The sequence below is a fragment of the Ursus maritimus genome, unplaced genomic scaffold, assembly GCF_017311325.1.
Source record: "Ursus maritimus isolate PB19 unplaced genomic scaffold, ASM1731132v1 scaffold_29, whole genome shotgun sequence".
In the NCBI taxonomy this organism is placed as follows: Eukaryota; Metazoa; Chordata; class Mammalia; order Carnivora; family Ursidae; genus Ursus; species Ursus maritimus.
The window spans coordinates 24,847,898-24,875,782 of record NW_024425452.1 but is presented as its reverse complement, the minus strand read 5'-3'; the positions used below and the strand labels follow the sequence as shown (position 1 = coordinate 24,875,782).

The 27,885-nt window shown below is 33.2% G+C and overlaps 1 protein-coding gene across 49 annotated transcripts in view; it reads right to left on the bottom strand.

Annotated features, from left to right (window-relative positions):
• RIMS1 (regulating synaptic membrane exocytosis 1) overlaps window positions 1-27,885 on the bottom strand; it is a 466,474-nt gene that overhangs the window by 91,609 nt on the left and 346,980 nt on the right. For 12 of the 49 annotated variants that reach the window (XM_040643626.1, XM_040643632.1, XM_040643645.1 and 9 more), the window contains 2 exons: window positions 19,732-19,844; window positions 4,646-4,758 (listed from right to left, as the gene is read on the bottom strand). In XM_040643626.1, coding sequence (XP_040499560.1) covers window positions 4,646-4,758; window positions 19,732-19,844 — 226 coding nt within the window. Of the gene's footprint in view, window positions 1-4,645; window positions 4,759-15,735; window positions 15,766-19,731; window positions 19,845-20,928; window positions 21,112-26,913; window positions 26,986-27,885 lie in introns of all 49 variants that reach the window. The other 37 variants (XM_040643623.1, XM_040643627.1, XM_040643633.1 and 34 more) reach the window with 8 other exon arrangements.

Below are 27,885 nucleotides of genomic sequence, written 5' to 3'. Positions count from 1 at the left end.
GAAAATACCAAATGTTTATTAAACTTGTAGGAAAACTCATCTGTCCTCTGATGCTCCATATCAGATGAGTTTTAATGAAGCTAAAATAATCCAAACACAATTTATAAAAATTTGTATAAATAAGTGTCTTGCTAAAGTACACTAGGTAAAATGATGCTAAAACCCTGGATCTGTATATACAAAAAGAAGTATAAAGCAATATTTTTAAAAAAATCCTAGAAAAGAGAATCATGTTTACTTCATAATTCCTCAGATAAGAGTAGTTCAGGCCTGAGGTACTTACATGCTAGTTTTAATTCTTCACCTCTCATGTGTATGTATTGGGCAAAGAATTTCACATCAGGTATGAAAAAGCTCCAAATTATAGACTATCAATGAAACTCTCTTTCCAAAGAATTTTTTTCATATTTGCGTAAGTTGTTTACGAAAGCCACGTGTTAAGTTATAATCCAAGAGAAAATTCATACATGTGCAGAACTGAGCTACCTACATAACTTCGTATATGATTAACATTAATATGATTTAACATAACGTGCATTTTAAAGTAATGTGATAATGTTTTAACACCAAATTCTGTTATATCTTGTAGAATGATCCTGACATGATTCGGTTCAATCAGAACTGTTTTTATTTACAGGGTAGATGTGGTACAAACTCAACATAGTTTTACACAGCTATCCTCACACAGGGGGATCTGAATTTAATACTGTTAGCGGGGTACAAATATAACTCCTATATTACTTGTCTTAGAAATTATTTTGCTAAGTACATATATCATGTCATTATTATGATGTTCCCAAACATACTGAAATGATAGCTTGTCCATGAGGGGATGAAACAATTGGGTTCTAATCCAGTAAATTTTACCCAGGTAGGAGATTTTCTGCCACTATGTTGACACCTAGAACAAATGTTCCCCTTATTTGGCAAATGCCAATAATAAACAGTGTAGTCTATAGCATAAGGATATGTGAGTATACACAAAACTATTTCTCCAACTAAAGAAATTTTCCTTCTCTATAAGCCATGTCTTCCTCAACATTTTTGTATATAGACTTCTGCTATTTCAGCAAATAAGAGATTTTAAAAGACTGTATATCATATTAAATTTTTCTATGCTGGGCTAAAGAACAATCCCTCATTTTAACACAAGATCACAGTTTTCTTTGCATTTAGTTATTTGAAGGAAATGAAAGACTTTTGTATTCACTTTTTACTACTATATTTACTTATTTTCAAAATCTGTTATGAGTTTAAATAATCACTTTGACTTTTCATCAAGCAAAATTTGTTAAATTTCTTATTTAACAATTAAACATTTTAATGGAAATAAATTAATTGTATTTTGAGAAATATAATACCACTAGGAGGAATTTATACTAATCATACAGCAGGGAAGTCAGTCATTGATGTGAGGGGAGACTCTAATTATAGGGCAGCTATTTTTAAAAATAATAATAAACATTTAGCAGCTACCTACAAAACCCATCACATCAATTTGATGGCTGTTCCTGGGTTACAGAAACATAAACACTCTTTAAAATGTGAGTGCCTAAATGCAAACTCACCCTCCAATTATGAATTTCGCCCCATCATCAAGGAATGCAACACTGTGTAACATCATTGAAAAAAGAGCATGGTATCACATTTCAGGGATCCTGAAGTAGTCTCTTGTGTTTTCAAAAGGAAAGTTAGTGTAAATTCCCTACTCAAGAGGGAGTTAGGGTGTCAGGTCTGAAACATCTTAAGAATTATAGTCCATTTGTCTGATAATTCTTTGCCCTCAAGAAAATCTAGTTCTATTGGTGTTTGGTTCTAAATATTTTGAGAATGGTTAACTAATTTCTAATTTGGCAGAATTTCAACAAAGGTGTTCATCCAAAGTGACAAATGGATTAAAACACTAAAAAAGAATCAAGAAAGGAATAAAGTTCAAAAGCTAATGAATATAAAATTTATGACAATACTAGTTCTTGATTATATGATTTTGTAAAGTAAATTATAAAACGGTTGGAGAAAAAGGATAAAAAATGAGAAGGAACTTCTCAAGTATATAAGAGACGTTTATCTGAAATGCCTTCTCTTGGAAATGTGGCTACTTCCAATGGAGAACTACTTAAATGATTTCCTGATGAAATGGGAACTTCTTAAAAATTGTATTGTAAGCATTAGGCCACAATATGACTATTAGAACTGTGGAGGATTTATCTTTACTTGACATATAAAATTAAAAATAAGCTAATTATTTGTTATTTTATCTTATATATTTTTCCTATCCTGTTAAAAGTTCTTAAAGATACCATATCCTTGGTCTCACGTTTATTGACACAATATATCATAATTTTATTTAGGTAACATGGTAGTATCAATTTATACAGTAAGAGCAACAGTAATATTTGAAAGTAATGGGTTTTTTAATAGTCAAATGGGATGAGGGAGAAAAAGAAAAAGGCGCAAAGGAGGGAGCAAAGACAGAATATGATAATTTAACCGCTTGCCAATTAAGTCATAGAACCTTTGAAGCAAACTGGAATGATGTGTACATTCCGATGATGTAAGAAGCAGAACACAGCAGTACCTGAATTTCACATAAGCAGTTTTAGGGCTCATCACACCACAGAAAGGCTTTACTAATTCTGGGTAGGCCTCAGTTTTCATAAATTTGGTAAATATGAGAGCTGGAATAGAAGATTAATTTCAGGTATTTTTCAGTTTTAAATTTCTGTGGGTCAGAGAATATGGAATCTCCCAACTGAGATAAACCTACTTTAAATTTATTATGAATATTAAGTATTAGTGCTTGTTTAGACTTCTTTTTTTTTTTTAAGATTTATTTATTTATTTTAGAGAGAGAGCATGAGCAGGAGGGGCAGAGGGCGAGGGAGAATCTTAAGCACAGTCGGTGCTGAGTGTGGAGCCTGATGTGGGGCTTGATCTCACGACCCCGAGATCATGACCTGAGCGGAAACCAAAGTACAAGGCTTAACTGACTGCAACACTCAGGCGCCCCTAGTGGTTGTTTAGACTTCTAAGGCACTTCATTTTGTAAATTGTTTTGATCAACTGATTGATGATTAGACTCCTACTTCAGAATGATCCAGAAAGGCTTTCGGTTGTACCCTGATTACCCTGATTGTTTACCTCTTTCTTGTTTCCTATACTGGCCCTAACGTTGACTTGCTGTTCTATTTGACCTTACCCTTTCACAAAAAGCTAAGCAATTAGTAAGGGATTTCCAGCTTTAGTGAAGCATTCCCAGTTTAAAGAACTTTTCTAAATAACTGCATCCAAATGTGGAGGAAGAAAACTTAAATCATCCTGCCTTCTAATTGCTACTGCGTTTGTTGTGAAAGAAAACAAAAATGATGATGATATTCATAAAGAAGACAGACAAGCTAAGTGATAATAATTAAGAATGAGCCACAGAGAAGACTTGTGGAGCTGGAGTCAGCAACCCTATGGCACATCAAGATAGTCTGCTCACTGGCTTTTTTTGTGTTTTGTTTTACATGATTTTACTGTGTAGAGTGCTGTTTGAGAGTCCTAGGATACTCAGCCTCACTGAATCAGTGACCGTAGGCATTGTCTCAGTTGGAAACCCTCCTGCAGCTAAGATGTAAAGTGGTAAAATGCATCCAATACATAGAACTCTTTTTGAGTCTGGTGACAAGTCATATTTTGTGACTACCTCTATTGTTTTGTGTTAGTCTCTGAATATCTGGCTATGTAAAGATCAACCTCTAATATTTACAAATAAGTAGGTTTTTCTAACATTCACATTTCAAGGTCACAATATTGAATTTGTATAGTTTTTATTTAATTTTGAATTTCTAAAAGGTCATTACTTCCAAAAGGGCTTCTTGACATCAAATTATAACACAGATTATTCTGTAATGGCTGCTGCCACTTTTGAGTATTTATATATATATATATATTTAAATAAATATATATGCTTATATAATATATAAATAAAAATACATATTTAAAATAAACCATATATTTAAAATTGCTTCATGAGGTTAAACAAATTTTATGCATATTTTAATTAAAATTATTAGATGCTAGTTAGCAGTTTATAAACTCCTAGTGCATCCTTACAAAATAATACTGAAATATAAATTAAATGTCTTATTGCCACTTGAAAGTGTGGATTTCAGTTTCTAAGAATTTGAAATCATTTACTTTTCTTACTAAAGACAGATCAAGAAGAAATCTCATATTGTGTAACTTACGTCATTCACTAATAAATCTCAATAGTCATTATCAACCTAAAATAGTATTTAAGACTATAAATCTGTATCTTAATATTTTAAATGCAATCTTATATGAGATCCAAGCCATAAAATAGCTTCATATATCTTGCTTATTTATGTGAATTTGATTATTGGCAATAGATCATTACGTGACTTTAATATCAAGTATTTACATTTTCTTTTTAGGAAAAAAACCCATTAAATCCCAGTTAATTAATATTTTAACATAGTTATAAATCTTGTGAAAATATCAAGAGGACAGAGATTCTGATGCAAGACCATCAGGTGAATGATAACTTCTCTAACATAACTTGGTGCTTGCTAGTCCTACCTGCTATACACACTATACATTTTTATAAGGGAAACTATTGGTTGGATACTACTAGTTTTACCTTGGAATATTGCTCGCGATCAAGTTCTTGACTAGAACCAGACCCTGTTGTCTGCTTAAATCGATGCACTTTCATTTTCATCTGTCTTGTTCGCTCCTCCACTACTAAGCTTGCTGCAAAAACACACAATGGAAGCCTATTAACACAGGCGAAGCACCTTCTGGAACTGGGTTTAAGATTTCAATTCTTTTGATATGATTTCAATTAAATGAAATTTAGAAATAATACATGACTAATAAACAAAATGCAGAATATACAATGCTAGCACCTGTTAATCTAAAGATGAACATGACTCAACTCACACAAAATGGGGAACACAAATGTTAGTAACAAAATATAAGTACCCTATTTCTTCACCTGATATGAAACATTTTCAATTCCATTCATAAATGACCACGAGAAATCAGATTTAATCATGAAAATACGCCTTCCATTTAATCAACTGGTTGTTGCATGTACATATATAGAGAAAACAAATATGCATACTGAACACATCACACATATATGCACATGCTTAACATGCATGCACACACCCACTTAACATCCTCAGCTAACAGCAGTCACCGGAAAACGGTTTTAACTGATAAGCACCTGCTTTTCTGAGGCATTCTTATTAAATCATTAATTTCTACTAGCAGTGTTTCATGAATAGTTGCCAGTCTTAAAAATGGCCTAAGAGAAAAAATTAGTTTTCTATTTCTGGTGGCTATGTCTGATCGCATATATGAAATTTTCATGCTTTGAAAATACGATAAAATTTTTTTGGTTCTTCAATTTATAATATATAAAGAAATGCATTACATTGAAATCTTTCTTAATCTCCTAAGTAGCAAGTGTGACTGTTTAGATGGGAAAATTACAATAATCAAATTAAAATACAAGTTATTTTAAGTCAGAATCCATCATAAACAGCTAAGCTTCAAGAACATGCCATTAATTTATACATTTTTACAGATGAAGGGGAGAAAAGAGCTAAGGGCACAGTTGTGTGCAGAATAAACTCTTCAAAACTTACACCTGTGTTGTGTAAGACCTATGTTTACTTTTTACAATCTTTTGACAATTTCTCAGACTATTCAGCCTCTGCAACCAGTGCTAAGATTTATTTTTAAGTTGTGTATAAACACATATTTATGGGGAAAAAAACTTCTTTGTGTGATTAAAGTATTGGGGCTTCTGCCAAGAGGGACTAATGACGTATAAGGATGATATAGATGTCGATATATGTGACTGACTTGGCTACTGATTTCACCTCTTAGGAGGAGTTTTTAAAGACACTTGCTGGCAAATATTTCCATTGCAATGATTAAAGGCCTATCATCCTTGGACACTGACACAGATTACAAAAATTAAGTAAATATGTAGCTTTTATTGTGTGTTCAAGTACAGACTAATAGCACGAGAGATAAATACACAGTTTGAAATGTGTGGGTAAATGTTTTAATTATACTTTTAGCATAAAATTATTAGGTGTTTAGCTTTGTTTAAATTCAGTAAACTAAGTAGACAGCATCCATCCCTGACATCACAGTTCCGTGAATTAAGCATTGATGCACACTTGCTTTGAAAATGTTGACTTCAGAGACAGTAAATGATGACTATTATGATTAAAAGATGATACAATGGAGATCTTGAGAAAAGTAGTAGAAATTTATTAAATACTTGACAATACAGGAGTCGTAATGAGTACTATAAAGTAAAAGGCTACTTGAGATTAATTAGAAATTGAGACAAAATTATTGAGAAAGATGAGCTGTATTTACTAAAAGCCATGTGCCATACGAGAAAATGTACAAATATCTGTTCTCTCCCTTCTGCCTTTGGAATGGGTACCTCTGGATACTTGCTCCGTCATTTGCTTTGAGCTTTGAGGAAATCAAATGAACTGTATGTAATCAGTTGTACTCTACACTCAGAGCTTAAAGTAACTCAGAGCCATCTCTACTTGTGATAAAGGCAAACTTAAATGGCATTAGCTTAATATTCTCACCAGATGATATTAATTTTAAGAAATGTTTCACATTGATTGGCCCATAGCTTTGTAACCTTCACTTTTAGTATCGTGAAATTCTTAGGGAAGAAAGTTACTTGACACTGAAAAGATAATTTCCCAAGAGCTACTGGCCTGAAGCAATCTGAAACAGTTCTGATGATTTTACCTTGCCAGGACGTCTCATTTTCCTAAATAGGATTACTTAGTTTCTGACATGGTTGTATTTAAATCTTTATTTGGAAAACTCAAAACTAAATCATAAGGAGACAGTGGTAGCCTAACTAAAACGAATCCAAAAATGGTTTTAAATTACTTCATTTTGACCTTCTAAAAATATTAATACACTATCTTTCTTCTTAAAGGAATGAAAGTTGACATATTTTAATCCATCAAAGAAAGAAAATCCCCAAATTTTGACTCAAAATTGTGAGTAGACCCCCTTGACTAGCCAGCAAAAATGTAGTTGCCATGCTATCCTCATTGCTTGCTCTCAGATGCCAAGAACAGAGCAAAATGCTCTATCATTGACTTACTCATATCAAAAGATCAGACAATTACATAAAATTCACATTTTTTAGTAGTTCTCATTATTTCCTTATGGTATGTACATTAGTGTGTATTCTGAAATAAATATTCATACAAGCAATCATGTTTCAGTAGAAGTTTTCTTCTCATAAACATCAATGATGAAGCTTCAGGGTGAATTTGGAGAGTTCTTTAACTTTTTTAGAGTTTGCTTATTTGCATTTTACTTTTAAACCATCTATTGTCAAATGAAATGACATTATTTCTGAATTATTGGTGTGTCTCTCTAAATAGAAAAACAAATATATGAATTAAAATAAAATATCACAAATTTGAACCAGAGGTCATGATTATTAATGTACATGATTTATATAGAAAATAGATACTTAGTAATGATTAAAAGTGAATTGAATCCTTGCAATATGGTTAACTGTTGAGTATCCCAATATAAGTAAAATTAACACCAGCCCAGAGAGCTCAAATATCTTACTTTGAAAGGAATGATCCTTTAAAATTTTTGCATTGACACTTTTAATGCCAATAGCAAAACTAAAATATGAAATATTTTCCAATTTTCCCACAAATCCTCACACTAAATTCACATTTTAGGAGCATGCTGAATGTTGGTAGCATTGTAAACTAACAAAATCATTAAAATGCCAGTTGCTATTCTGTTACAAAAAGAATTTAAAAACTGGGGGACTTCTGGGTTTTAATTTTTTTTTGTTAATTTCAAAACTGCCACATGCTAGAGAGTTAAAAACAAAAACCCTCTCATTTTCTACAATAAATTTAATTATCATGTAATTGCATTTAGTCTTTTAATGGACATAGAGCTTAGATACAACATAGTCAAAAGAGAAGGATGTTTGCTAAGACCGAGCTTTAGCTATATTGCAGATAGAGTGATACGAATAAACAATTCTTCTCTCCAAGATGCAATTAACACTAATTTTAAACAAAAGTTCTTTAAGTTGGAATTTTTCACTATCTTTCGACAAGCTGAGTGCTGTGTCTGATGTTAAGAAACTATGCTTTTTAAAAAGCAGATAGTAACTTAGCTAAAAAATACTTACTGAATTTTATCTATGTTCTTTAGATTCACTTGATTTACACTATTATTTTTAAACTCTGACATTTTTGTACATGTCAAATATTAACTCAATATTATAATTAAGAAAGAATAAAACTAGAATTTTATGGGTTAATTTAACACCATACATAGGAAAGCATTTCTTCTAAACTCAAGGACTCTGGAATACGAAAAGGTGAGAAAAGTAAATACCATTTTAAAAGTCTATCATTTATTATAATTTTCTAATGGAAAGTATTAGATATTATTTAAGACAGACTAAAATAATTGCTTCTCTTCTCATGTCCCATACTTTGCTATGAATTCTTACTCTAACAGTATAGATGACCTTTGATGAAACTACAAAGAAGCTAAAATCATTTGCAAATACTGTTTTTGTGCTTACATGTATTTCTTCTAGATCTATCCCTTTCATAAGATCTTATTAAAGAGGACTTGACTTAAAAAATAATAAAAAATAAAAAGCTTAAGTATCTTTAATAAATCTTCCCTAACCCTCACTGAAAAATTTCTACAGTATCACAATTTTTTCTGGGAAATTCCTTTGACTTACAGACATTTGTTATTTGCTTAAAAATATTTTAAATATTATAGTATGTATAATTTAAGATAATTATAATTTAAGCATTACCCATTCTTAAATATATTTAAAATATTATTCATGAATTTATAATTATAGAAAGATAAATTTGCTCTGATCCGCAAATCCTTAGATCTTCATTTCTTCCTATGCACCTACAAATAACATGAATTTGGAATTTCATGTTTACAGGCAAAAAAGAAAATCCATACAAGGTATTGTTAAACCTTCCAATACTTTGGAGTATTCTAGGTGAAACATAAATGTAAAAGAGAATAGGAATAATAAAAATGTCTATATTACTAAATATATTAAAGTAAAAACATTATGAGTATTTTAGTTTGTAACAAGGTTAGTTAGTACATCTGTCAATGGTGAGAGGATAATGTCTGGACAGGATAACTAAGCTGTCAAGTCAACTACAAAGTCCTATCACACTTTGTGAATAGAAAAACTAATGCCTCTGCTTCCTTGCCTTTTAGTAGTACAATGATAGTTCAGTGATAATGGAGTTCCATCTTTGCTCCAATATATGTCTCAGAAGAGCAATGATATAAGACCACATATTTGGAATTTGTCAGATAGAATGAAATATATAAATGAAACACCTATGATGCCTCAGTTTTCGACAGTATTAAAAAAATTCACTTCTCGGAAGCATTTTAAAAAAATCACTGATAGTGGGAACTCAAATATAAGAAACAATATCATATGAAACATGAACACTTATAGTAATAAAAAACAGAAAAAAAAACTAGCTTATTGAATTTGTAAACTCTACACAGCGTGAGTAGAAAGATGTGTTGATATCTGAAAATTCAAAAATGAAATACTAGTCTTTACTAACAGTTTTTTACGCTTTGGAGTGACACAAATTGTTAAGGTGTGTAAACATTCCCCATACATCTGGAAGCAATGTGGCAAAACAGTAAGATCCCAAGATGGGGAATGACTAGGCACAGATTATAATCTTGGACCCATTACCATTCGCCAGTTCATCAGTGTAGCCTTGATCAATTCCTGATAGATCTCTTCATTATGGAGTTTTTATTTGTAAAGTGATAAGATTGCTCATTGTAACTTCCAGCTGTTGTGGTTCATGATTTTGTATTATTTCAACAGGGTATTCGTATTTTCTCCACATTTTCAAAAAACAGAAAACTAAATGTCTTTCTCTCTTGCTTACCTAATTTCCAGCATTTCAAAATTTGTCAACTTGCTAAAACTATAGATGCTAAGGGGGAAAATATCACCGGTGCATTTTACATTATTATTATTGTGTGTTTTTTCCAATTAAAAAATGCATTCCTTGCATGTTCATCCTATTTTTGGAGTCATGCAAGTGTAGTAAGCAACTTTGATATAATACTTAGACGTCCTCTTCCTTCCACACACATATACAGTATATCTATACGGAGATTAAATGTTTAGAGTATTCTCACTACACAGAAATGCCCAAATTCTGGGTCATTTTCCCAGAATAAAATGCATTTCAATTTGCAAGGACAGAAATGTGTCAAATTGTTTTCCTTTTGCTCTTGTTCTGATTCTCACAGACATTAAGGATTGTGCTATCATAGTATGAACAATAAAAATAACAGATAACATCTATCCAGCATGAGAAGCATTAAACACAGGTAAATAACATGTTAAATGAAAACACCACATTGCCTTTAAAGGCTTTTAAAGAAAATAATTTGTGTTTCGGTATAGATCATTGAAATGGAACATTGACATAAGCGGAATAGGTAATTTGTACATATAACACTCAAATCTCACTGCAGCCAAAGCCACAAAACCATCTCTTGTGTTAGCATGCTAATTTTCACTGAACTGTCTAAAACAAAACTCAGGATTACCAACCCCGCACATCACTTTCAGTGTCAAAATTGCCAAGTGCCGGAGTAACACTGAAAATACTAGTCAGGTACTTGACAGATAAGAAAGTCAGGCTCTTGATGAAAGAATCTGTCATTTTACCTTGCCTCTTTGTGTTTCACAAGCATAAGTAGCTTTTTAAAATGTATTTTATTCTGAGAGGGATCGCTGTTTTCCTTATGAGACACTTCTGAGAATACAGTCATTGTGAAAAGCAGCCCGTGTAAGTAAGGCTTCTCTGGGGGTAAAATAAAATCATTCCATGAGGGGTCATGTTGTTTATTCCCAGTGATCTCCAATATATTTATCCATAGTTCTCATTATGCCAATTACACTGATGGCAATAGTATCTAATCTTGAAAAGTCTGATGTGGCATAACTGCTAAATTCAGTGTCAATTTTTTTGGCAGTCTCTTTTCTTTTTCCTTTTACAAATTTTAAAATTGTTTGTCAATTTTAAAATTTGTTAAAAAATACAATATTTAAGGGAAATATATGCTATTGTTTGTCAATTTTAAAATTTGTTAAAAAATATAATATTTCAGGGAAATATATGCTATTAAAGGGGGAAAAATCAAAGAGCTTATGCATGGCTAGACATCAGTCTGCCTTTTATCATTTCTTCTACACTTTCTCCACAAATTCTGGGAAGAAAGGGGTAACGGTGTTCTCCCTCAGTGAGGTGTATCTTGCAAGTTGAGCCTTGGATGATATAAATGTTAAATACTTTGAAGTTTTTAGAGTCTATAGACTATAGGCTATTATAAAGAAACCACATATGAATCAGCAGAATGGGAAAACAGGGTTAAAGCCACAAGTTCTGAACTGTTTTACATGAACTGTTTCACTCGCTATGTCTCAAGTTTAAAGAGAAGGCTAGAATGACAACTATATTTATGGATTTGTGGCAAAAAAAAAAAAGAAGTGTATAAATTCGACACGTTTACTGATGGAGCTATTCATAAATATTCATAAGCGTTCAAGAAAAGCAAAGCCCTGGAAGATAAAGAAACTTAAAACCTTCGAAATCACAGCATGATACAGTAACAGGCAATGAATCACCTGGCCTAATGTGCACCTACTAAATATGAATCTGATAAAAAGGTAAATAAAACCGAAATCCTTTTCTACTTGGTGACAGTTCAAATAATGCTGGTTCTGAAGAATACCCAAATTAGTTTACTTGCTTTAGCAAAGATCTAAGTTACACGATTTTTTCCTATAACGTGTTTCACAAACACAGTATACTGTTCAAGTAAATGTGTAAGTATCATCTATATAATAATTTAGGTAACAGGAAATTATTAAAATCATGTTTTTCACTTTTTTATATGAATTGCACCTAATTAAGGTTAATGCTTAATAGTTCCATAAAAAAATACATTTTGCATAACTTAGTTTCCGACTGTTCTTGTCAACATTTAAGGAAGGAAAGTACAAGTAATTGATTTGAGCATTTTTATAGAAACCTTATACTTTAAAATAGAGGTGGCTAGAGACAATCCTTACATAGCCCCTATCACCTGGTTGCAATCATTATTATAGATTTTATTAGTGAAACAGGAAAACAAAAAAGCAACTCTTTGCTCCTGTTCAAATCACTGAATAACTTGAACTCTAATTGCTTTTCATTCTCCAGGTGTGTAAGTTACACATTTTTTATAATAAAGAAAATTCATATTTGTATAAAAGAGAATGTGATGTGTTTTGCTAGGATTCAAAATTGCTTCCAAAACCCAAAAAGTTAACGCACTTAAGAAATAGTATCCAAAGGCATATAAATCAGAAATTTATTATGATAGTAACATTTTTTCTCACCTTGAAGTCATTTAATTTCTGGTTCTGTTTTGATCTTCTTATATCATTATTTCGATGCCCCCAAACTACATTCATGGGCTCTTTAAAACTGTCCAAGAAATGTAGCAGAGAGGGAAAGATTGGCTTATTTTTAGAATGAATAATTTAAAATATGCCTATAAAGCAGTTTGTGAAGCCTAAAATGTTATGGTCTCTCAGCTTTCAACATAAAAGAGGGAGGTAAGAGATATATAACGTAGTACGAGCATGTATAGTTCCTCAGTTAACTTTTCAACCCCGAGAATGTGTTATCTTTATTCATACACTGCTTTTATTTTCTCAAATTACATGGTAATTTGAGGGACAAGCCAGGTATTAGAAGATCTAGTTGAGTGGTAAAAACCTGGGTCATCAGGGGGAGGTGGGACCCCTACGTGAGCCCCTCCGAGGTGTTGTACGTGGGAGATGTCACAGAAACACGCAACCCTGGACAGAACATGGGCTGCGGACTCAAAATCTGGTTCTGCTGTGCAGCAGCTTTGTCACCTTAGGCACTCCGCTTAACCCCCCGACTGTCTATGGAACAGGTAATAATCCCTTCCTTATAGCTGCACATGCGTGGTTACCATAATCATGTGGCACTGAACGCACAGTAGGCACTCAGGAAGTGCTGTCTGAATGTAGAGCAAAGTGGTGAAGAACGAGGTCTCTGGAGTGAGGCTCGAGTCTAATTCCTTGTTCTACCACTTACCAAATAAATGACTGATAAAGGGCCAAGTTTTTAATCTTCCCAAAGCCTTAGCTTTCTCCATTGGAAATGAAGATATGAATAGTTACCTCTCAGATTGTTGTAAGAATGTGAGATAAATATATAGCCCTCTTAGTCAAGTCTGACATAGAATAAATGCTCAATAAATTCTATCTAAGGTAAGAACGTTAATAGTATTTAACATCTCTGTTTATGTGGTTTATGAACATATGCTTTACGAACATATGCTGGAAAATTATATACTGGTCCCCTGCAGTTAGGTGACCAATCATCCCACTTTGCCTGGAACTGTCCCAGTTCTAGCACTGAAAATCTTGCATCTCGGGAAACCTCTCAGTCCTCCACAATCTCGGACCATTAGTTGTCTCACAAGTTTGTCTACAATTCATCAAAACAAGCTCTCACAAGGAGCCCCTTGGCTTATACTGTCAGCTGGGCATGGCTTGTCCCAGTCTTCATCTACCCAGGGAGGACTCAAGATAACTTAATTCTCCAATACAATCCATCCCAGAAAAGATCAGTTCATAGCAGCAGGGTTTCTATGCAAAATAAAACCGTTTCTTTCTTATGGGGTATGTGAACCTAAAATTCGACTTTAAAGAAATTTCTTGAATTTGCTTCTGTCCTTTCTGGGCTTCTCGAACTTCTTGTGATTAAGCAATACTCCCTTAAATCCCAGGAGAGAGATACAGCATCCTCTGCTTGCTCCCTGCCTGGCTTGCATGGATTTTGGGATGTGCCTCTTTGGTTGTTTTCAGTCATGTGGTCCATTCTGTGAAGCATAACCATGTCCTACGTGCAAAGAAGACTTGGCAGAGTGACGACACATCTCAGCCAGAACACAATGACCATGTAGAAATGTAACAATCCATCATGCTCTGCAGTGAGGCTGTGAATGTGCATACTTCATAGAGACTTCAGGTTGCACAACTTACGAATTTTGTCTCGTTTTGATTAGCTAATTATAGCTTTTGTCTAGTAATAATATGTATGTAAGATCTCTCTAGATGAACAATTATCACATTTTTCTTTCTTTTGGCTAAACTAATTAGGTCATGACCCATTTCTAATATAACATTTTAATGTTTTTATCATACTAGAGTTTATCATGCAAATCCAACTAAATTCTTCTGAATCTAAGTACAAATGCATTGGCCATTTTTTGAACCACTTGATCTAAAGTTGTGCTTCCGATACCTGAATTAAAAATGCAGGATGGCCAGCAATCAATGCAAAATCTAAGGACAAGACATCTTGATCTTACAGAATAACATTTTTTTATTAATATCTACTTATTGCCTAGTATGTCAGACACTGTACCAGAATAGGCATTACCAGAATATAAATTTATTTTTATAGATTCAAATAAATAAATTATTGAATATTACCTCCCATTTTCACTCTGTAATACTGAGATATATAACACAAATCTTAATATACTAGGACTCAGAGATAATATATTTGGGATTTGTGCCTATTAAAACAGGATATACTGAAGTATAGTGGGAGGAGGTCAAAAAGTGAGCTACCTGGGCTTATTCTACCATTCATCAGCAGTGTAAACGGGTAAATGTCTTAATCTCTCTGAATAGGAGTTTAATCATTCATAAAAAAGGGATGATGCTACTCTCAGGACTAATTTTTAGGATTACTATGTCCAACAAATTAATTCAATCATTAATCCACAAATACTGAGTAAATGTACTTTTATTACACTATACAGCATTATTTAATTTTTAATTATTATTAATAATATTTCATTAAGCTAAAAACTCATGTTCAAATATTTAGTTATCAGGCCAACAGTAAGACTGAATAGAAAATGGTACGGGCAGGACGAGGTATGTGTCTACTTGACACTCAAGTCCAAAGGCCAAAAATCAACTGAGATCCAAAAGATAATAAGGCAGGAGGTCACCAATGTGCCAGCATAGCAGGCTGAGTGGTTTTCCTTCTGTCGCTCAGGAAGACAGAACTGGTGGGTGTTGTAACAATACTGAGGCCTAGAGAAGTGACATTTAGACAGCTGTTTCCCAGATGCATGAGGGCAGTGTGGGCCAAACATTCTATAATGTTACTGCTATCAAAAGGGAAAATCCAGGGATTTTCTCTTCCTTTGCAGCTGAACAGAAAGTCAGAATCAAACCCTCCACACGAGAGCGGGGAATGCAAACAAACAAACAAAAACATACAAGAAATATATTATTTTTCAAAAGGAATTGTCATTGTAGATCAATTTTGAGACAAAAGCACCCTTAATTTTAATCTTTTCCTCTTCAATGTGAATAATAGAAAATACTTAACACCAAATGCCTGACGAAATCACTGAAGGGAGAAAACTACCTTTATGTTAAAGAATTTTGCTCATTATTTCAATAAGTACAGTTATATAACTCACATATTATTAAAGAAAAGGAATAATATTAAATGGTTAAAAAGTTACATTAATATTTACCTTTTGTGGAAGAGTTATATTTTTCTTGTTCTTCAATGAATTAAATGCACATAATGATGGAAACAAAAGAAAGAAATCAGCAAATTTATAGTTAGACATGGAAATGTGAATCAGCACAGTGGCATGAATAATAAAAATGTACAACATATAATGTGACATGGCAAATTGCAATGACAAACCATAAGGAAGTCTCAAATGTGGTACTAAAATTAATTAAAGAAAGAATGAATACAACAATTTAAAGATTTAAAATAAAAACAGAAACACTGGGAAATTAATGTTTGGCATTGAGAAATATATTGTGTGTCATTTTTTCTTGCCTTTTAAGAACTGCAAAATATTTGAGCACTGGTTTTTTCTAAAACATTCTGATTTTAATCCATTATGACTTTTTATTGCAAGTGTATTAAAAAGGATCCTTAATATTCATAACAAACATTTTTATCATTTCAAAAATGACAGCATTTCAGATAATTTGAAATTTCACATAATTCATGAAAAACGGAATTCCAGTTTTTACTAGGTAGTAGGAATTTTCTTTTCATTGTGAAAATATTCACATTTTCCACAAGGAAAAAATTACCCTAATTTAATTAATCCTTTCTTCCTTCTCAAATTAATTATATTAAAATATTTCAAAGTGAAATTGTTCTTTGGAGATTATAATTCTTAGGCATTTCACAAAGCTTTATATCTACCTCCTTATTTGTACACTATTCACTGAAAAATAATGGCCTATCTAGATATTCCTGAAGGGGAGTATCATCAGAGTTTTGAGTAGCAGATATAATAATAGAACACATAAAATATAGCTGGCACACCAAGTGTTAGTTTACAAATAATTTTTAAATACTTCTTTAAAAGATACCCAGTTGAGCACAAAAAAATCACTTGGTTGCTTTCAGAAAACCATACAACATTTTTATGCCAACAGTTATGCTGCTTTCAGCTTCACTCTCCATAAGGGCTATGTTGGAATACAACTTTGGAATATAACCAGAAAAATTTCTTAGAAGTCTTTGCTCAATTATCACAAACCATTAGTTACCTAAATTGTAAGGCTACTTTTTTTGGCTACTTTATCTCAAAATCTGTGTTGTAATCACTCCTCTTCTTTTCTTCTAAGTATACTTTAATGTAATCAGATTCCATGTAGCAAATAGGCTAGCATTCCTAATTTTTAGAAGAAACTTAAAAACACTTTTTCAAAAATTAAGTAAAAATGTCTTTTCAGAGGATGTGTTTGCCTTTAAAAGAGCACATATTGCTTCTACGGTGCAAAGAGTAGTAAAACCGAATTACAGAAAACAAAACAAAACAAACCATGCATCCAGTCAAACAATCTAATCTAATCATCCTGGCACAAATCCTAAAAACAAGCAAGTAGGTAACTGTATCCAGAAACCGTATGAATAACATTATCTTATAAGTTCATCACGAAGTTGCATAACTATCCAGGAATCTAAACCATTTGAAATATTTGCTCTTACCAACAACTGCTTATCATCAACTCAGTTCTTTTTTCAAAAAAAATAAAACTACCCTTGGTTAAAAAAAAAACAAAAAACAAAAAACCCAGCAACAAAAAAGAAGATTGGAAAGAAGGAAGTAGAGGCTTAACTGCAAATGAACTGCATTCAGCATTAACTTCATAGAAGATTGACCTGTTTAAAAAAATACTATCAAAAGAAAAAAAGCTGTAATTCTATAGCCCTATGAACAACAATGAAATCGATCATAAATTTAACGTGCTAAATTCTGGCTAGTCTTTGGATCAAATGAAAAGTTCACTTTTAAAAACATATTTTAGGACACACAAAGATATCATGTCTGTTCAGTTTGAAGTAATTCCATGATACAATGACGGTAGATACTATTATCATTTTCCAAAAGTCCCAGAGTACATAATAAAATCAAAAGTAAACCAGATCTGCTTTAATTATGGATGAACACTTAGATACAATAACACGTTTGTTCTCATATTTTTAAAAGGTTTTATGTATATGACTCTTGAGACCATAAATTTCAGGAACCTCAAACAAAAAGTGTTGACTAGTATATTTATATTAAATTTCAATAACTCCATCAATTTCATCCTCAGTCATTCCTTTCTTCCCACCTCAATTCAATCCTTACAAATTGATGATTTCTCTGAAAGACAACTGTGAATATGAATATCATAAACAGTAATGTTGATATTAACAATAGAACATAGCTTTTTTAAAAAAAACCCAAATTCAGCATACAATCCAACGGATTTCATGGAAGCAATTCTAGTTTCTATAGAAATAATATAACTATAATCTCACTACATAAGAGTTCTACGCAGTACCCTTATATTCTTTTACCCTATAGAGTATTTTAGCAACTGGAGGAAATGCAAAGAATTTTAGGAATACATGACTTTTTGGATATTGATGTTTAGCAAAATATGGCCACTGAGTTTGTAGCAAAATTCCAGAATTTGTGGTTCTTTTAGTTGTGCAACAGGAGTTCATGAATGGATAATTTAAATAGACACCAAATTTTATTTAAAGCAGTTTCATCTGGGCTATTGTTAATTAGTCTTAAAAACATTAAGTATGAATTGTCTTATCGAAATGTTCCCAAAAGAGAAAAGAAAGTTTGTTAAACACATGAATTGAGAATTCCAGTGAACTGATCGCTGTTTTAGAAAAGAAAGTCAGAGTTTCACATGGCATCACAGATTCCTTATTAACTAAATGAATACTCTCATGACAACCCTGGACACCGAAGCATGACATATCAAGGAGACGTATAATTTTTAAAAATAATACACATCTAGAGTTTACGATAGCAGCGTTCCTCTATTAGTAAGTTGATTATTTCTTAAAATCTACACTAATTTTTCTAAACCAAGTATTCTGTTCATACCCTCTGTCATATCAATCTTTGAAACAATGTATTTATCTTCTTAGATCATTTCTGTGATACTTCTGTGATACATTTCTGTGATACATTCAGTAAATTACTTTAATTAAGTAAGTAAAACACGTATGCAGCTCTCTCAATATAGAATGAAATACAAGTTTCACACCAGCAACAACCAACACTGTTGAAAAAAATATTCAAAATGTTAACCTTTTAGTTTTTTTATGGGGATGAAGATTTTGAACACGTGTTTTAAATAGAAGTACTCTGTCTTTATATTATAACCCCAAATTAAAAATTATTTCAGTACATTACTTAATGGATCTCTGATAATGCCTGTGTGATAACATATACTGATAAACCTTTTCACTACTAAGAAATGGGATAGACTTTGGGTCACATGAAAAAAACCAGTAACTATTTTAACTCTGTATTGAAATAATCTAGCTCAGATGGTTTAGGGAATTTAATTTCCATTATCAAAACTCTCTCCTCTCTTTTTCTGTCTCTCTCATTCTCTCTTGCTCTTTCTCTCTCCTTCTAGGAAAATAAACACAGTGTGTATGTGCTTAAAATAAGAGAAACTGTAAGTAACACGAACTGTTAAAAAAAAAAACCCCAAACACTAAAATGTGTGCTCTGTTATTCTTTTTTCATAAAACTTGTATAAAAAACCAGGATATTGCAAGTAAGTTAAAAGTTAAAATACCGTAAAGACTTCAACATGAGCAAATGCATGTTTAAAAATATTTTAAAAACAAGCTTAAATAAACCTTCTTCTAACACATAAAATGCCATATTATACTGAGATTTTAAAAACTGTACTTTCTTTTTTTTTGTTCCCTTTGAAAAAAGGTATTTCTAGGGCTCAATTCGTTCTCTTAATTGACAATCTAAAATTCATTCATTCACTCACTCAGCAAAAACGGAGTATATGCCATGAACCACTATAACTTGGCTCTGGGAATAAAATTCTAAGACACAAAATCTTAGGATTCAGTAACCTACATAAATTAAAGTCTTATTCATTTAATAAAAGGTGTATAAGAAGAGGTGGGTCTCAAATTCCAGGTTTTTGGACAATGATCTCTCTTTATTGGATACCTTGTTCTATACTGCCGCTTCTCACTGGCACCTGTGGGAGCTGTCGTCCCCTCCGATTGCTGAAGGATGTGTCTGCAGGAGGAGGATGGGTTGGACTTGCTTGTCTGTGCATTCTGTGGGCAAAAAACAAAGGGCGAATGAAATGGTGAAACTCCAAGAGGGCCTGACAGATACCTTTCCCCTCTTCCTGTTACTATTAAAACAGACATAAACCTCCTAACTCAGCCTTTGGAAACAAAATCAAATGCTTTTGATGATATGTATAAAAAGAAATCCTACAAAAAGGGGCTAAAAGAGACAGGGTAATGTCTGTCACACATAGTTCTGCATAATGAATTCCTGAATTGAATAAAATCAGACTCACTTCTTTGAATTAACTTTCTATGAAGTTGTGGCTTTCCATCAAGTTATCCATTTTTGGTAGTGCTGAACCAAATATATCTACTTACAGCCTCTGAATCCTAACAATGTAGATAAATTAGTTTAAAAAGGCTGTTGTCTAAGTTGCTACTATTAAGTCAATATTTATATCTAGAATTATTTATAAGTGATTAGAATACTTCTAGCTGTAGACTTTTATAAATTAGTATTCATTTGTTGCTTATTTTTAAATAGGAAAAACCTTGACAGATATTTAAAAAAATAACCTTGGGTACATGCTATAAAATATACTGGTGCAAGGACCGAAATTACAAATATAAATCTCAGAAGCGTGCAGAAACATTACAACTGCACAGGAGTAAGCTGACCTCCATCTGCTGGCATTCAGTTTTTTTTTTAGACTAAAAAACTTTTAAACACTCTAAGATTTTACTGAACACACAGAAAAGATTTTTGTAAAAAAATTTCTCTCATACTTTTTAAAGCAAATACACATTGAATTTTCCAGGTAATTTCTCATAAAGAATTTTACATAATTAAAAAAAAATATATATGAATATGCCACAAACAGATGGAAGGACATAACACAGCCAAATTTAATTTTCAATGATAGCTAATTGGCAGGAACTATAGACCACTATCAGCACAGTGAAGATAGATGCAAGTAATAGAGGATGTGGAAGAGGTTAAGTGCCACAAAGGATTAAAAATTATGGTGTCATAATGAGTGAAAGCATCAAGTGCTCAGGAAAGTACAACACCACACCAACACCCGGAGGCAGAACATGAATGCTGGGCTGGACACTGAATAGCGACCTTGTCAGAAGCGGAGAAGGTGGCGCCGACCCTCCGGGGGCAAGGTGGCGGGTAGAACACAGTGTTCTGACACTAGAGTGCTCACTCGACCTTGAGCGAGCGGGATGTTTTCCCCTAAGAACTGGCTGATCAGTCGCTCTTAGGGCTGCGTATCCCCTTCTAGAAAGGCATGGTGGGAGAACCCTAAAACATTAGGGCCAAAAAAGATCTTCAGTCAGCAGGTTCACATTAAGCTTGATACCAACACATTCGTCCAAGGAAAACCTGGTTACTCTTATAAAGCAGCGACTTTAAAAACCAGAAGAAACCATCATCATGCAATCACTGAAATGGAATTCAAAAGAAACTGACAAGTTATTGCAAATGTACATTCCATGTGGTTTTTAGAGGGCTAATCCAGACTCCTCCAATGTAATAAACCTCTTGTTAAGTTGTACAAGGGCAGAGACTTCTGTCTCTTGGTTTTTACTGAGCTGCATCTCCAGTGCCTAGAATACAGCTGTACAGAGAGCAAGAACTCAATACAGATACCTTGATTGAATGAATAAATATGATTAGAATAACGAAAACAGCGATACTTCAAGCACTTGCCTTCAAGAAGAAATAGTGCCCTGTAGGACTCTGTGTATATTTTTACAATGTTCATAATTTTAATCTGCAATAGGAAGTTTATCCCAAGTAGGCTGCAAAAGGAAGATGTCTTCTGAGGTTAATTTAAGCAGACCAACAAATTAAAATGATACAATAAGATGGAATATATTTCATTATTGAACTAAATACAAATGGCTGAGGTATGGATAATAACACATCTTCTAAGATTAAAAAAAGAAGTCAGAAAAGATACTTGTCCATATATTGACAGCTACCTTAATATAGAGTTCAAAATTATTAAGAAGCCAATTTACGAATTAAGGATTAAGAATTAAAAACTGATATGTATCTTGTTTAAAACAGATACACGCTTTTGCCTTTTTAAAAAATCATTTCCAGTATGTATTTTAAATAAAATGAATGTTTAAAATACCCGATATGGATTATTTTTTACAGTGACAGATGCAAAGAAATCATTCCTCATCCTTTTTGAAACAATGCTGTAAATCCACTTATCAAGTGATTTGAAGTGTGAGAGTAAAGAATACATATTGATCACCGGAAGTACATTAATTATTTAATTCAATTTGTATTCAGATTGACAATTTTTCTTTTAAATAAAATGATTTTCACAGCTGTAATTGTTTTAATTCAGGGTATCTTCTCTGTTTCAGAACAATAAAATGGGAACAGGTACACTTAGAACTGTAATAAATGTGCATTTTTATCTTCTTGACCTACGTTTTAATGCTTTATCAGACCCTAATGCAAATCCCAAAAACTGGGCTATTGTGTCAATTTCCAGATTAAAAGAAAAAAGGACTAACGATACATACTAAGACTGTTCATTCATTCTCAATTGACTTTTCACATAACTCAACTCTGTAGAATTAATTTATATGGAAAGGACTGCATGATCAAGCCCTTTCCTTTGGTAAAGAATGAGTTTTTATCTATTATTCTTTAAAAGCCATTACCATGAGAATAAACTTCAAGCCATCCTTGTTCAAAATTCACTTTCTTAGTGTGGTCTAAAAAGTGAATAATGGTTTTCACCCTAGTATTGAGAAATTTCATTTCAATTTCACTAAAATCTTGCTTCATTCCTTAATGCAATTCATAAGCACTAAAAGGACTACTTAAATTTGACTTGAAATATGAATAATTTAGGTGGATCTTCTATGGCACCAAACTGAATGGTAAAGATATAAAAAGCAATTTTGGAGACAAATAAGTGGCTTTCTAAGTGAGTATTATACAGATCGAGACTCCATGACTTAGTGTTCCCTCTCCAAAACCACATGCTTGCGGTGTCTGAGAACAGCCTGCAGAGTGTTTAAGGTGCATCATTTAGCACCAGATCTGTTTCTTCTTTGACATGAACTAAAAGTCCCTCAATGATGAAACAGGCCCTGCTGCCAGCCAAAGTATAATGAGTATGAAAGCACAGACCAAAGGGGCACCACCTGAGAAAGAGAGAGGACGGTGGCAGTACGTCTGAATTACAGGAAGGAAAACTGAGGAGAGTGAAAATGTGGAACTTTGAGAAGAGCAAGGTTTTAGAGATGAGAGATAATGGAATCAAGTGCCGTTCATTTCAGACTGGAGGAAAGACCAGTCAATCAAGAAATTCTGAGGTACAGGAGTGAAATGTTGAGAATCCAGGCTGTCAAGCCTTGATGTTTTCAATGGAATGGGATGTGCTAAGAACATAAGGGTGCAAGAACGGAAGAGATGAGGGACAGCCATATGAGGGAATGGAAGAGGGAGTGCATGGGGGATACGTAAAATGACGGTAGCAACTATTCGTTACTGAGCTTCAATATGGAGCCAGGCACTGAATGTCTGTGTATACATGGACATATGCATGCACATGTGCGCACACGCACACATACAGACACATGTATGTACTTTTTTTGGATATTCTCATAACAACTCTGAGAAGTATCATTATTCCTAAGTTATAAACAGAAAAAGTGAGGATCATAGAGTGACTTGTAAAAAGACAAAGAGATAATGCGTGGTAAAGGCAGGATCCACACAGATCTACTGATGCTCCCTGGGCCACCTACTGAGATAGGATTTGTTTGCATATCACAAGATAAAAAATGGCAAATCCTTGGATATATTGGAACCCAAATCTAAACATATATCCAAATATCAAACTGTTTGGCAAGATTTAACAGAATTGTCTCCTGAGAGTTTGCTGTAATAAAATGTATGGGAGATGGCGTTTAATGAAAACCTTTCCATTACATAGATCTATAAATACCCCATAATTTTTTAAACCAACAATATGGCTTCTAAAGCAGATTCCAATTCAAACCTAAGTGTGTCTGAAGCTAGTTCACCATCTCCAAATGTGTATCTAAGTATTTACTACTGAGTCCAAGCACATTTCTCACCAAAATTTGAGGTTGTTAGTCACACATATCTATTGTTGCAAATGGCCTTGCAGTAAATTTCTTCTATTGCAGCTTAAAAATATAGTTCTTCCTTTTTTTTTAAGGCTTGTTAAAGGATGGACATGCACATGGTATTTAAGGTCAACTGTTCAAAATGTTTCCTCTTGTAATGGCCATTACGGGCCTACACATTCTCTTTCCAATAGCACCAGTACAACGTAAAACTCATATATGTTGGGAAGCTTTCCTCTTAGAATTGGTTAATTCTAAATACTAGTCCTGACAAAACATCCCCTTGGTAGGTTGCAGAGTATAGGTTCCACAAAAAGAAAAGTCACTAGAGTAGAAAGGAGAAACGGTGCTAGTAGGTCATATAGCTGAGTTCATATGAGAGTGAAGAGTCGGACTTTTACTAAGGAGCTTCCTGAGAGAATATGAAGCACTGCTGTAAATGCTAGGCACAAAAGTCGGACATGAGTTCTGCTTGTCTTCTGCCTATAACGGGTCACCATATCTTTCAAAATATTTTCTTACAGCACTATTCCCCATAAGGCCAAATTTGTTAAGGCCTTCAAAGGGCCTTCAAAATGATGACCAATAAATAGCAAATTTTGCCAGAGGCCAAGGTGTGACTGTGTGATATGAATCCTTTGAGTATGTTGTTAACTTCCCGAAGACCTTGAATCAATGTCCAAAGCATTCATACTGTGTGACCTCAATTCACCTGTAGTTAGATGTCAACTCAAGGTATCTTCTAAACAAGTAAGAGCTAACACAAACGTAGATAATCCAGGCCAATTCTTTTATAACTAGTTATTCAACAATTCACTTAAAAATCAGGCATATAATTTACACTCTAATACAAATCCATGGAGAGCTATAAATATAATCAAACAAATCTACACACTTAGAAGGTTTGAGTTTTCTACATTAAAATCTATTAGCAAAGTTAATAAAACAAGAGTAATATGAACATGGTCCTTAAGCGGCAAACATTTGAGACTGGGAATCAATCAAATTCTTGCTATTCTTTTTGGAAGGAAGGAGGATTTGTGTTTATCTACAGATAGTTTCAGTGCTGTAGAGGAAAATGCCCAAATACCACTCATTTGTAGTTAAGCATCATCAGTTGATTCTAGAATCATATAGCATTTTATAAAACAGCATCCTATTGTCAAAAAGACTTGTTCATTGATCTATCCTAAATAAAACTGCACACGGTAGTAACTGTTAAATTTAGAATTAAAGCCTGAATGGAATGAAAAGAATAAGACTTTGAGGAAAAATTTCAATCATGTCAAATAATTGAAATTATGTCTGTCTTTGAGGCAGAGGGGCAGTGAATGATGGCTGAAGATTAAAAAGCTGTCTAAGGAACTTAAGTCATTTATAATGCTAGAAAAGAAACTGCAGTTAACTGAGTTGACATTAAAGAATACGTAAATGGAAACAATACTGTTTCATTACAGGCTATCTACCTACCTACCTAAGTGCTAGAACTTTGTTCCTTTCTCAAAGCCTAGCTCCTTTGTAAAACTGAATTTCTATTCAACACTTTTTGAATTCTCTAAATCCTCATCCTATTGTACATTAGATTCCCTAAATAGTCAGTATTTCCACAGATATTAGCTAGGAATAACTTCCATCTTCCTTTTACCCACACCCCTTGATATAACTAATAGCTACCCATTTTTCTGATCTCAACTCAGAGGTTATATCTCCTGGGAAGCTTTCCTCTATTGGTGTTCACTATTTTACTCCTTGAACTTAGCACATAGGTTGGCAGATACCTTTTAAGTGAGTAACGGAACTGTCCAGAGTTCATCTCAATCAAGCCTATTGTGACAGTCTAGCTGGTGTCTTGCATCTGCCCTTGGATCTTTCAATCCACCCACAAAATGTTGTTAGAGCAATCTACAATTTTGGAACTCAAAGTCAATCATCAGCCTCTTATGTCTCAAGCCCATCAATGGCTCATGGATGGATAAAGCAGAGGCTGAAATTCTGTTAAACAGTTCACAAGGTCGTGTGTAACATAACATCTAGGGATTTCTCCAGTTTTCTTTTCAACACTCTCTCCCTTCTCCTGCAAGGATTCTCCCTCTCAAAATGGGTATGGATCCCCTCAAATCAAGAGGAAAATTTTAAGCTTCAGCGTTTTCTCATAGTTTTTTCTTTCTCATGGAATATTTTCTTCACATCTACTTTTACATATCTGGATTTCGCTCAAGTGACACCTTTTACGAGATATTTCCTTTCTGCACTCCACTCCTTTTCCTGTGTTTTCACTGTATCTTGTGCATACCTTTATAGTAATAGCTATAAAACTTCAATACTTTCTTTCATTTACATCTGTGTCCTCCTGTATGTTCTCAATGCTTTTCGAATGAATGAATAATATGTTAATGGGACATTAGGTGATTTTTACAACTATGTAAAATAATGTGTTAATACCTTACACCTAAAAATAATAAAAAAATAATTGTAAAGTTGGGTGAATTGCAAAGAAAGGTCAGTAATTCCTTTAATTTTACATTAACTCAACAAATATCTTTCATATACAAGTAGAATCTTAGATCTATTTTCAGAAAAGAGATTTAAAAGATGACATTCAGATAAATAACACTCAAAATATTTGCATATTCTAAGTATTATATTCACTGATAACATTTAAACAATCTCAGAAACAAAATATTAATGTCCTAAAATGTAAATAGTAATGAGCACAGATTTGGTCCTCTTTAGTAATCAGAGCGATCACTAAGAGAAATAAATGAGGTTTTTCTTAAACCCTAAGATTTAAGGGCCACTTCAAATTACCCTCCTCTTGTTTTTTGAGGCTATTCCCATTTAGGAGATCTATTTACGTGAATGTCTTTAAACATCACACACTACGTTTAAAAACTGATCATGTAAAATGAGAGTGAAGGCACCCCTGAATTTATCAGTTGAAATAGAAGATGGCCACACAGCACAACACCAAGCCTACCTTTCTGCATCAGAGGCAGTGCCTTTCCTAGTCTGTTTTTGGATGCTAGATCTTTCAGACTTTCTGGAGTGCCTGTGGAATGAAATGTTAAAGAAATACAAAATATATGATGAATAAAGCTACAGTAATACCATACAATGATAAAAGCAATAGACATGAGAAATGACAACTATCTTACTTAGATGGTTTTGTCAGTCAGTGCTTTTAAAAATAAAAACAAACAATAATAAATAAAAAATCAGAACTGGTGCTGGGTGGAAGACACAAGTTGCCCAACAGGAGGCACAAGAAGTTGGGACTCCCTTAGTCTAGACAGGTCTGTCTGCAGGAATGATTTAATGTGGACCCCTGCTGAGCAACTTGGCCTCTCCTAATGAGTAAAGAAGTCCAGGGGAGCAATGTAGTGATGATGGATGTGATGACAGCAATGGTGCTGAAAGACCACATAGAGGGGGACGAGCCCTCTGCATTTACAAGTTGAACCAGGGTGCTACAAGGATCTGTTGTTTGTCATTCTTCCCCCACAAAATAGGAGGAGAAGAAAAATACCATGGTGAAATATCCTTCACATAATCATTTTAAATCAAAGTATTAAAATTATTTCCAAAGTTATTATAAACATGCTTTTGTAACCATGTAACATTTTAAAAAGCTAATTACATATCACAAGTCAAAGAATAAAGTTCTCAATTTACTCTATGTTCCAGAAGCATATATGTATACACTGAACATTTGGAACTCCAAAGAAATGTTTATATAGAGAGTTTACCTCCCTAAGCAGCAGCTTGCATATGTCTACTTGACCTAAAATGCATCTTGCCTACTATATATTTGAAATAAATATAAAATATTGTGGTCAAGAAACTAAAACTTATTTTAAAAAATCCCAGAGAAACCATTGAAAGTAACATGCATTTTAATCTCAATAATTGTATAGCTTTCTCTCAATAGTTGATTCTTTACAAATTTATG